This window comes from Lytechinus pictus, chromosome 2 (assembly GCF_037042905.1).
Source record: "Lytechinus pictus isolate F3 Inbred chromosome 2, Lp3.0, whole genome shotgun sequence".
Lineage (NCBI taxonomy): Eukaryota > Metazoa > Echinodermata > Echinoidea > Temnopleuroida > Toxopneustidae > Lytechinus > Lytechinus pictus.
The window spans coordinates 7765999-7778277 of record NC_087246.1 but is presented as its reverse complement, the minus strand read 5'-3'; the positions used below and the strand labels follow the sequence as shown (position 1 = coordinate 7778277).

The following is a 12279-nucleotide window of genomic DNA, read 5'->3' as shown; positions in this document are numbered from 1 at the left end:
TAATCTGGATATATGCTTCAGCAAGAACTAATATGGATATCATTATGGAACACCCTTTTTATCTTGTAAGAAACTTATTTCATACATGGTAACTTGTGATTCATGCTATATCTTAATTTGTCTATGGAGCATGATGTAAACGACTATGTGCGTTTCACATTGTCTGATATAAAGTTGGTTAAGCCACACACCAGTGGAGCGTTTCATGAAAGGACTTATCGCACGTTTTATCCGACAAGTCCTGTTTTATCCAACAGTTACTATAGTAACAGTGCTTCTCAACCAATCAGAGTTCAGGAAAGATGTCAGATCTGACAACTTGTCGGACGAAAATATTGATGAAACGCCCCCCCAGGTTTACATTTCCTCTTCTCAGAATATCTCCCTCAATATTATTGTTGCTCCCCCCCCCCATTGCCTTGCAGGAGAAAGCAGCAGGTAGCGAGGAGAAGAAACTCTTAAAGACAATCACATCCCAGCATGAATCCGACCTAAAAGCCTTCCAGATCAAACAGAAGAAAGATTACAAACACAACAAGGAACAAATGAGAAGAGTAAGATATCAATCTGTTAATATAATTTGTATCTAGAAGGTGTTGCAAGAACCTGTTCGTAAAGTTACCATATTACAGTTGTTCAGAAGTTTGTACTTGGCTTTATGAAAGAGCCCCAGGGTTTTCTAGAACTTGGTGTAATCGTTGAGTTACATGCTACATCTTTGTCCTGCTAAGTTGTTTGGCTGAAAGCATTTAAAAAAAAAGTAAATTTGTTAAATTATAAATCACATTTGTGATTGATATCATGTTTTCTGAAATTGACCCTGGAGGTCAAATGAATCAATAGTACAGTGGAGCATTGTGGCCCAGTGGATTAGTCTTCTGACTTTGAAACAGAGGGTCGTTGGTTCGAATCCCAGCCATGGCGTAATTTCCTTCAGCAAGAAACTCATCCACATTGTGCTGCACTCAACCCAGGTGAGGTGAATAGGTACCTGGTAGGAAGAAATTCCTTAAATGCTTGAGCGCCTTGGCAGCTCAGCTAAAGCCACGGTAATGATAATAGCAGGGCCCGCTGGTAGAACAGTTTTCGAAACTGAAGTGGCTACCCTGGGTAAATATACCTATATTATCATTATATTATATAATAGTCATTGCACATCCTGTAAAGTAGTAATGGTTATAACAAACAGTAAATATTTTTTATATTTCCCCCCTGTTACCATTCAAATTTTTAAGAACTCAGTATTCTAATCTTATTTTTTTTCTTTTTCAAGATTTTTTTAATTCCTCAACTTATTTCATACATAAGATTCACATACACAGATACAGTGTAATAAAAGAAAATTTGCATACATTTCAAAACAAATAAATAAATAAAAATTTTATACACAATATTCCACTTTTTTCAATGCACATTCATCAAATAACATTTAAAAGCAAAAATTCTCTGTTTCAATTTTTTTCAAAACCAAAATGAGCAAAAGTGGGTTTGATATTCTTGTATTTACATGAATAAATGAAATATTTTGCAAAGAACACAATTATATTGGTAAGATGAAAATTATTGAGGGTTATGATTCCAAAACATGCGGGTGGCGCATTTCGTTTTTAAAATCTCTTTAAAAGTGAGAAAATAGTTATGTTCTTGTACTTTTGTTCTAACCAATCTTTGATAATGGAATGCGGTTCTGTTGTAGGAGTTGGACAGTACTCCCAAGAAGGAGCATGAAGCCAAGATGCGTCAACACAAGGAATCTCTTCATCTGGAGCAGCAGAGGGCTGAAAGTGACCTGCAGGACAGGCAGCATCAGAGGCTAGACAAAGAGATGAGGAAACTCAAAGGAAAATTACTACTCAGCAAACAGACCGTTGAGCAAGACCAGCTAAGAGAGGTGAGAAAACAAGTCATTCTGGGAGAAAATTGTTCATGACCAAAGGAGATATGCTCGCAGATTGTAAAGCTATTTTAATTTGAGAGCATTACAACTTTTTACATGAAGTAGAAAATAGAGACATATCACTTATAAGAAGGTTCCATATAAAGGGGGTTGGACATGCTGTACATATTTATGGAGTTGCCCCCGAAATTTTGTAAAGCCACTATGTTACTATGCTTCTTTGAACATTGCCATCTCAAAACCTCATTGCAACACTGCATCATCATCGAGGATGCAACTGTAGTCTTGAAGTGATGGAAACCTTCCTTCTAAACTTGACTAAAATCATACCTCAATATTTGTCAAAAATAAAATGTTATTACTTTTAATATGCTTTCAGGCACTTCTTTTTTTACAGCAGAGATCAAATAACCATCATATCCTTAAACCAAATTCACATTATATTTCTGATTGTTTGATAAAAAGTATGTCTAAAGACTATTCTATTCTACATGGCAGGATGTTATGGGTACAGTGCCTGGATGAGCGTAGATAGACTTTGATAAACCAACCTACCAAGAACTTCGAAATGAATCCCAGTCTTGAGACGGTCTCTCTATCTTTTTCTAATTGCAGGAGCTTCACAGGAGACAGGTAATGAAGGAGATGGAGCATGTGATGGCTCTACGGCACCATGAACAGATGCAGTCTATCGAATACCGTCACATGAAGCAGATTCAGGCTTTACGCTCAGAGCAGATGGAGAAACAGTTCAACACGGAGGTGACCAACCAGGCTGAGTATAACAAGACAGCTCAGCAGGACCTACGCAAGAAACATGCACTTGAAGCAAAACAACAGCCCAAGGAACTCAAGGTTAGTAATGACATCCTATCCTTGCAGTTTCTTCACATATTTATGTTGGTTATATTTGTATTTTATTTGTGTAGATAAAGACAGCCTTGGTCATGGGATTTACATAAAAATATTTTTGACTACGTAATGAAAAACTGTGCGAGGTGAAATTTTTGTATTCAGATATGTTTGTGAACTCATTGGACATTTTCAAGTATTGTTAATTTTGCGCTTCCAAAGCAGGAGCACAGTTAAACAGCAAATATGTCATAAAAACAACAATAACAACACATTTTAATTGCAAAAGAGAAACACTTGCAATCAAATTTGAAGGCCAACAATGGCACACGATTGCAGAGAGCCATAGCAACTTATAGAATTTGGTCCAAAAAATGAAAATAAAAACAAACACTGTCTTTGCCAATTGTTCAAAAGTCATGCGGAAAACATTTAAATGTATGCAAAACAGTGGAAAATTGATTATTATTTTTTTTTTTTTTTGTGGTTTGATTTGGATCATTTAAATAAAAATAAAGACAAGGGCAAACAAACATGCTGTGCACAATGATCATTTTGATCGTTTTAATTCAGATTATTTAAAAAATCTACCTATTAAATCATCTGAAGAGCTAAATATAATTTTCATAAAATTTCTACTTACCATCATTTGCTCAGTAATATGGATACATCAGATAGCATTCCGTCAAACATCAACTCGACTTGCCTTTGTTGCAGATAATCCTCCAATTTCAAGTTAAAATATTAAAATCTAAATCAATCAGTGATATTCTAACTAATGAGTCAAATTAAATTCCTTAAAAAGTAAATCTGCATTAAATTTATATCCAACTACAACACCCTGAAATTGATGCAAGAAAATTCTTAAAACTCCACAACCGATGAAAACGAGTTTAACAAGATAGAACTCTCACTCGGGCATTTATGTCTAGACCTATTGGTCCTACCGATACTCCTCTTCTGCTTCAATGTTATCCATATCAGGATCAGATTGAAGCTTTGCATCTGCCACAGATTTGAGAATGCCCATCTGGAATCCCTTGATGATGACATCCGACTGGCGACATTTGCGTTCCTGGACTCTTCAAATCAAAGAAGCATGGCTAGGTTTGATCACAGATGTACGTAGATCCATCTTGGTCACAATCTTGTGGATGGTTAGCCCTTCTTTCTTCCAAGAAACAATCTTTTGGGAGTATCAGTGGCTGAACTGAGCTTGAGGAGACATAGAGCTCTTGTAGACATAGTTCACTGTCACATCAACGGGTTTGAGGAAATCTGTGCAAGCAGCAGGAAGAAACATATCATGTATACAACATAGTTGAGCTTGTCCAGAAAGTCCTTGGTGTGATGGATCCCTCCAGATATTGGAGACTTTCCTTTGTCTTCTGAACATTGGGGCAAATGATTGAGTCTATTGCATCATGCTATCCGATGTGCCCTAATGTATCTGTATGTGTGATGTCCCAGATATTAGGAAAATCAATATTAGGATGACACTATTCAGTCTTGCCTTGATAGATGACTTGTGGGGGAAGGAAGTTGGCATCTAGAGCACTCTCTTTGATTGGGATCTGCTTGTCACCCTTAGGATGAATTGTCCAGTTATTGATGCTAGGATCACCTCAACTGCAATTAGATCCAAATTAACCCTAAATCTCCCGGGGTATTTTGATTCTTGTCATTCCCGGGGGGGGGCCATTATGGCCCCCCCTTAAGATCTCGGCCGCGGATCGTGCTAGCGACGCAAAAATTTGCACGCTGGTAGTGTGCGATGTAATCTACAAGGCTGTATGGTGAAATTTTCCAAAATAATGAGATTTTATTTTATATGAATTAATTATGCTAATTTATGCATAAATCATACTTTTTGCTCTAATTCACTAAATAAAGCTCCTAGAATGCTAATTTTTTGTAAAAATATTCTTTGTAGCATTCTTAACGATCTGAATTAAAAAAATCTTCGGTTTGGAAATCAATTTCTTATGTATTTTATTGTTTTATGAATTTCTTATGTATTTCTTTGTTTTTTTACTTTTTGTTTTTTATTGTTTTTTCAATGGAAATCATTCCAGACTTAATTCTGATCATAAACAAGGCAAAATTAATTAAGTTTAATCAGTAAAAGTAGAAATAATGATACATGAATGAATTTTGGCTAAATACACAATTTGCATTGGATTTGTACATGAAATCACGTTTATGAGCAATTTTGGGTCTGACATGCACTTACATAATGTTGCGTAATGTTGTAACCGCATACCGGGGCGTCACAAATTTGGTCTCAAAATTTGCGCGAGACTTGAAAGTAAAAAGTCAGTGAGCGGCGAGGTCGAAAAATTTCGCGCAGCAGATATATCGCGAAAATTGTCGAGGGGGGGGCCATTATGGCCCCCCCCCGGGAGAATTAGGGTTAATCACAAGGGCATCAGAGTATCAGACATATCCTTGCCTGTCTTCCAATCCTCTTGTGAAATCTGTTCATTATTTCATTGATGTCATCTTGGTGTTGCTTGATGCCTTCGGTTCCTTTCCTCTTGGAATACCCCATCTTATCTAACATGGATCCCATACATGTTTTTTTTCCCCACTGAACCTCCATGCTGAAGTATGATTTGTGCTTGGCAGATATCAGCAAATACAGTACAATTACTAGTATGTCTGACATGCTTGGAATCAGAGTAGTCCTGCAGGCCTTCGCTCACTCACACGCACACACACACATTCACTTTCCAATCCTACATACATTTGTCCATGCTCTGTCGCAATAGGCAATAGAATTGTGTTCTTTACCCTGAATTACACTTTGTTCATTGTCTAAATGTTGTTAGGTTAGGGTTAGTGCCTGATCATACCAGTTCGCTGTCATTTGTAATTGCTCTGCAACTTGCTGCAAGCATTACATCCTAGCTAGGCATTAAAATGTGATGAATGCCTGAAAGAAGTTTGTTTTCTTACAGTCACTAAGTTGGGTACGTCCTTTCTGATAGACATTCACATTTGAGGTCAGCAGATCTATTTGTAAGAATTGGTGCGATCTGCCTGGCTTCTGCATATCTCTTTTTTTTCAACATTATGATTTTGTTGTTATTTTTGCTGTTTAAAGGCAACTTGTGAAATTTGCAAAATGAAACCATTGAAATTTCACCTCGTACAGTAATATTCTCTCTTTATCCAATCTCATCTCAAAACAAACCCTTTTGTGCTCCATCTTACCATTTTATTAAATTCCAGGATTTTTTTCATTCTCTTTAATATTCAACAGTTACGGAGATATGATTTTCACCTCCATAGCATTATATCCATGATGGCAGAGGTTTCAGCTTCATTCCTATTTGGGGTTCACATTTTTTTTTTCTTCAAATCTGTTTGATACAATATTCTGTTAATCACATAGTTTCTGAAAATGAATCAAATGGCATCAAATAGATTGGAATCAAATCAAATGGATCAGAATCAAATCGATTGAATAAAATAAAATGAGAATTATTGAATATTTGACCTACAGTCCAAAGAGCAGAAGATCAAGCGTCAGTACAGTGAAGTATGCAAGACCCAGATGCGTCAGTTCAAAGCCCTACAGCAGCAGGTATTACAGACAATGCCTCGAGAGAAACATAAGCAGTTCATTAAGAAGATGAAAGAGGAACAGACAAGAAAGATGGCCATCTTAGGAGAACAGTACAGACTCAGCATACAGGAAATCAATATATCAACATCGGTGAGTTAGTTAGCCTTTTTTCTGGGCATACCTGAAGTGAACAATCCATTGGAAATTTTTTATTATGGCTAAAAAGTATGAAATCAACCCAAAGACCTCTGTCTGATATTCTTTAGGTGAATTGGTTAGAATGAAGAAAGTTCAGGAGGACGTTCTTGTTTCCTCTCAGTACTCGTTTCAAGTATTCTAATCACATGATGCTTTTAAGGGAGAGGGCAGGAATGTCATATATTTTTAGAGTAGTTTTATTTCATGATTTTGATTGATCTATCAGTATGTGTATGTGTTCTATGTTTAAAGATACAGGAACGTGGAGCCAAGATACAGGATGTGAAGCCAACATATAGGTTTTGGGTCTTGTAACACAACGCTTGGCAATCAGTCATGCAATTGATTCTCACTGGTTATTTGTAAAGTGTGGTCACTGCAATCAATCATGAAAACTGATGCCAAGCTTCATTGTAGGGGGCCCAATTTATAGAGTCACTATCCTTGGCTTACTTCATTAGCAAGTCATCTCAGTAGTATGTAATCAGTACAAGAAACATAATTCCCTCTTGTGAAAGTGAAATATTTGTATCTTATGCATTCTCAGGTTAAGTTGGATCAGTCCCAGGAGCAAGAGTGCAATGAGCTACAGGAACGTCTCCGCCAGGAGATGGACCTGCTCCATGCCTACCAGAGCAAGACTCGGCTACAGCAGGAGGCACAGCATCAGAAGGAAATCAAGGACCTTGATGAACGAGTCTCCATCAGGAGGGCTAAACTAGAGCTTAAGGTGAGCCCCCCCCCCCAAAAAAAAGTCTTTCTGTAGGAACACAAAGCAATTATGTATGTGTTTTTTATTACTAGTAAAGATGCAATTTGCTGAAAAGGGTTACATTAATGTCTCTATTTATTGAACATTTTTTTAAAACTTATGTTACAGATGAATAGGAAGGGGTGTATGACAGTGATCTCTTTCATAAGCAAAAAATAATGACTTCATGTCAGTCATGACTTCAAAGCTCAAGTCCACTCTATCAACAATTTGATTAAGATAAATAGAGAAAAACACCTGCCTGACGTGTATATTGCTGAAAATTTCATTGAAATCAGGTATACAAATGAAAGTTGCGACATTTAAAAATTGATTTGAATGAAAAGAGAAATATCAAACAAGTATATCCCTGAAAATTTAATCCAAATCAGATGTATTATTAGAAAGGTATTAGGTTTCAACTTTACCTATTTTTCGCATTTCACATCTTGGCCTTTATGCAAATGAGGAAACTAATGAAGTCACACTTGTGGATTACTCAGCTACAGTACTCTGTTCTATAATATATTTACATCTATTATTTTGTGTTTTATTAAAAATGAAAATAAGTAATAAGTAAATTTATTTGTTTTACCTCACCACCAGATTGAAGAAGATTCTGCCAAACTAGAGCAGGAGAAGTCAGATCGGAAACGGAAGCTGTTTGACAGACAAAAGAGAGAAACAGGCGAGTTCAACCGAGAGATTAGTAGCTATGGTCTAGAGCAGCTTTCAATCAATGAGATCAAGAGTGAGGTGTATGGAGGATCACGACCACAATCTATGATTGAGACAAGAGGCAGTAACAACTCCTCACCTCGTAACGTCCGACGGGAGAACTCATTCTCATCAAGCTTCACATGATGATGAGGGATGCCCTGCGTTTTTTTTTTTCTTATCCATTATTATTTTTGCCAATTTCTTTTTTGTGTTTGACTGCATATTTTTATTACTCTTGCATTGCTTCATTGAATAGCCACCTCCTCTTCCGCCCCATGCTTGTATATGGGTGATGTATTGAGCTTTGTAGAGACATACCACCCCCTGTAGCTCTGGAGGAGTTAGTATTGAAGCCCTGTCATGAAGTCCTTTGCTTAATGTACTAAATATTCATTCAGTGAATGGTTGCAAAGGACCTGTGACACTTAGCAAGGTATTGCTGAGTGAGATAGCTGCATGTTTTTTTTTAATATGCAATAATTCTTATTATAATCACTGTACCCCAGTTAGACATACTGTCATGAGAATCCAATATAGCTGCATGGTGTGATTTAGATCAAGTCTTTTTACATCACAATACAAAACTGTGATACTCACTTTCCATTTCTTTCCTCCAAAGTTTGGTTGTACAATACTTTTCCTATTTGCAATATATCGCAATGGGATTTTCTTTTTAAGTAGCAGTTGTTTGAACAAATGCCGGAGAATTATTACTGTTTTCATGTTTACAATACATGAAATTCATGATCATAGATAAGGGGGGGGTGAAGGTACCGGTATAGTATTTTGAGCAGAAAAACAAGAAAAGCTTGAAATCATTACCGATGCACTAGTTGATTTCAAATTATATTTGTGCATAAATGTCAAGCTGAAAGTAAAATATCTTGCAATTTATAATCATAGGTCACACATAGTTTATTTTTTTCCTTCAAAGTTCTATTCTGTCCATCAAAGTAATCTATAATGACAGATAACTTGTATCCTTTTTTTTTGGTTGAGATTATTGGAGTGCTATGTTATGGCCATGATCGGAAATTCCAGTTGATATTGATGATTAGCCAAACTAGGGTCATACATGGTGACACATACAAATTACTATGTCAAGTCCCCACCATTCTATATATAATGTGTTACTTAACACTATGTTTTCCAAGTGTGTACGAATATACAGAAGTGTTTGTAACCCAGAGGTATTTTTCAACCCTAAGCTGTCAAATGATAACAAGTGGACAGACAATATTTATTTTTCACTTATAGTACCAGTATATCTATGGGGATTTCAAACTTGCCACATAGGCTCCAATCCAAAAATGAATAAAACATCAGTTTTCAAATTGTTGTAGAATTATCTTTTTAGCAAATTATCTATGTTCTTATTCACACTTTTATAACATTTCAAATTATTCAATTTTCAAGGGGAATTAATGAAAAACAGAATTACGATCTTTGAGAAAATTGTAGTGTTGACAATTAAAAAAGACCTGTTCAAAAACGAGAATATAATCATATTTAACATGTTGGGTCATGCAGATAATCATTTATTCCCCAAGATTCTCTATTTTTACCTACTACTCTTAAATCAAATCATGTGAGTAATTTTTTGTCCAAAAATTTAAAGTAACATTAATTGAAAATATGTGTATAAACAAGAAAAAGTTATGTATAAAAAAACATTTTACATGTTACGGTACTTCTTTTCAAGTTCAGAAACAGCATTTGTATCATTTAAAATCTTATGCTTTGCGATACAAAGTAACATTTCTATAGGGTTATTCAAATAAACTGTTTATGTAGCATCTGAAAATTGTTTACATGGGTACCCTCTCGAGTACGTTACAAATCTTACAATTGATTTTAACTTTTTAAGTCCCCCCCCCCCCGACTGACAGTTATACTTGAATTGTGCAATTGATTGTATTTTGAATTTTCATGGCCCAGTTATTTCTATGCAATCAATTTAACCTGCTGTGATCCAATGATACATAGTAATTTTAGTCGGTCATTATGTCATGTGAAGTAAGTCTTGATTTACAACACACAAAACCTGTATGGTCTTACTCTTTTTCATGCTCTTATAAAGCAGGCAGCTTTTGTCCCATACATCCAGATCCTGCAATACATATCTCTGTTTAAATAATGGCAGACTTTATACTAGTACATGGTGACAAGTCTCTTTTTATTCTGTAGTATATCAATTGGTTTTTATGTTTGTGTGCATCTTCTTGGTGCTGACTTTTATTTCTAAATGATTGATCTTGATTGTCTTCTTGTTAAGAAGCGCTTCCATGATAATTGTACTCCTTTGTACAGCACACCCTGCTTCTCTACGTGATGAACCACTCGCATTAATAATATGTTAAGAAATGAATAATTGAGCTCTTGTACAATTCCATTGTCTGTCCTATACACTCATGACACTCCACAATTGCTTCTTGTAGAGTATATATCAGAATCACTCTTTAATTACTCCACCTGGGTTGAGTATGGGAAATGTAGACTAGCATCTTGCCAAAGGAAAACATTGCTGTAACTTGACTCAACCTATGATTCTTATGAACAAGTCTGTTGCTATACATTGATATGTCATCAATCATGCCCCCTTGTCCTTTCTCCTGCCTGCCCCCCCCCCTCCCTTCATCAGGGCATGTATCTTTAGAAACTTAGGGTAGGCCAAGAAAATAACCTAGATTTGACTTTGTGGACTATGTCTGTATATATAGCATCACATGTATGACAATGCAGCATTTTCAAGAGCTGCAGTGACCATGGGGATATGTGATTGTGATATTATCGGGGTTATTTATGTTTTACTTGTGAATTAATGAAAATAAGAAATAGCTGTTAAATGCCAACTTATTTGACATATTTTTCCTCATAATTTTCAAGAGATGTTTTTTTTTTTCATTCTATGCACAGTGAAATATAAGGTATTGTACACAGTACTGCAAAATTAAAGATTTCTAAAGCAAATGGATTGTTAAGACATGCATGTATGCATTCTGGGGGCTGTATTTCAATTTCAATGAGATACATATTCTATTTCTTGTGTGTCAGTTGTCCTTAATATGCATGTATTTAGTATCATACATGCATACCTTGTGAAATATGTTCATAGACATATTATATCCTACCTAAATGTAACATCCCTCCACCAATGTCTATATTGTGTTAAAATAAATAATTTTTTCTCACCCACTTTTTTTATATAATCATGTTGCCTTCAGTGCACCGTGGTTGAATGTGCATTGTTTGTTTCATTTGTTAGCCACAGTCTATTTTTCCTTTATACTGTGTGACTTCACTTTTTTCTTGGATACCCTGTAGCATCTTTGCCATAGTGACTGTTATGAATATAGTTTCTATCATAAATAGAAAGATTGTAATATACAAGACACCTGAGTTATCCCAAGTTGAAGATAACCATGTATTTTGTGGACATGAAATAAGAATATGCATCGCCAGGCTAAAACGTACTATCTTTACAATACATCTAAAATAGGCTATATCAATTGTATATGTCAAGTCATTGTGTATTTGCATAGGTATGACATAATTATGTTAGGTGGGAGGGGAGTTTATTGGGTTATGTTGTATGTTTCAGAAGAAATAACTGAATAATATGTTTGTTAATTGAAATTGAATAAAAAAAGCCCAACAGAAATGTTGTTGCTATATATCTATTATCAAAAGATGCAAATATTTTTTTGTACTCGTCATGTTTAGTGTCATTTTTTATGTTTCTTGTCGCACTACAACATTTTAGTGAACAAATGAGCGTTCACTATTGTTTTCTTCCAAAATCAGAAAAATCATGTCCCAATTGCTCATTCAGGAAGAGGATTGAACTTTATTTGTGGTCGGTCAAAGTGCAGACAAACACGTGGCATGCATAATATTCAAACAGAATGTTGAAAGTATTAGAATTATCTAATCTTATTTGAACATGACTGAATTATAATTTCTCTGTGGCATAACTTCTATGAATCATTGCCAAGAGTCATCAAATACAGTTGTTGTGTTCTGGTATCCATGTTATATCAGATAAATCTCTCATTTTAAAAATCTCTGTAAGGCATGCCTTTTTATGAAGCAATATATAACAAGAATGGCTGTTCTATAGCACTCCCATCTCATTCATCCAATGAAAATCCTTTCTATCAGATGTGGCAAAGGAGGGAGAGTGTCAACATATCAATTTCAAGCGTGCTTTCACATATGCACTAATGCATCATTCCTGGGAATTCTTTTGGAATTATAGCAAATCTATCGTCTTTTGTAAGATGTCAATAT

At 35.5% G+C, this 12279-nt stretch overlaps 1 protein-coding gene across 1 annotated transcript in view; it reads left to right on the top strand.

Moving 5' to 3' along the window:
• Nucleotides 1–11678, top strand: part of LOC129254909 (serine/threonine-protein kinase TAO1-like) — a 39997-nt gene extending 28319 nt beyond the window's left edge. Inside the window, exons 11-16 of the mRNA XM_064108376.1 lie at nucleotides 426–554; nucleotides 1697–1891; nucleotides 2513–2752; nucleotides 6258–6470; nucleotides 7066–7248; nucleotides 7876–11678. Of these exons, the coding sequence (XP_063964446.1) occupies nucleotides 426–554; nucleotides 1697–1891; nucleotides 2513–2752; nucleotides 6258–6470; nucleotides 7066–7248; nucleotides 7876–8133 (1218 nt within the window). The 3' untranslated portion in view covers nucleotides 8134–11678. The remainder of the gene's footprint in view (nucleotides 1–425; nucleotides 555–1696; nucleotides 1892–2512; nucleotides 2753–6257; nucleotides 6471–7065; nucleotides 7249–7875) is intronic.
• Nucleotides 11679–12279: the final 601 nt, after the last annotated feature.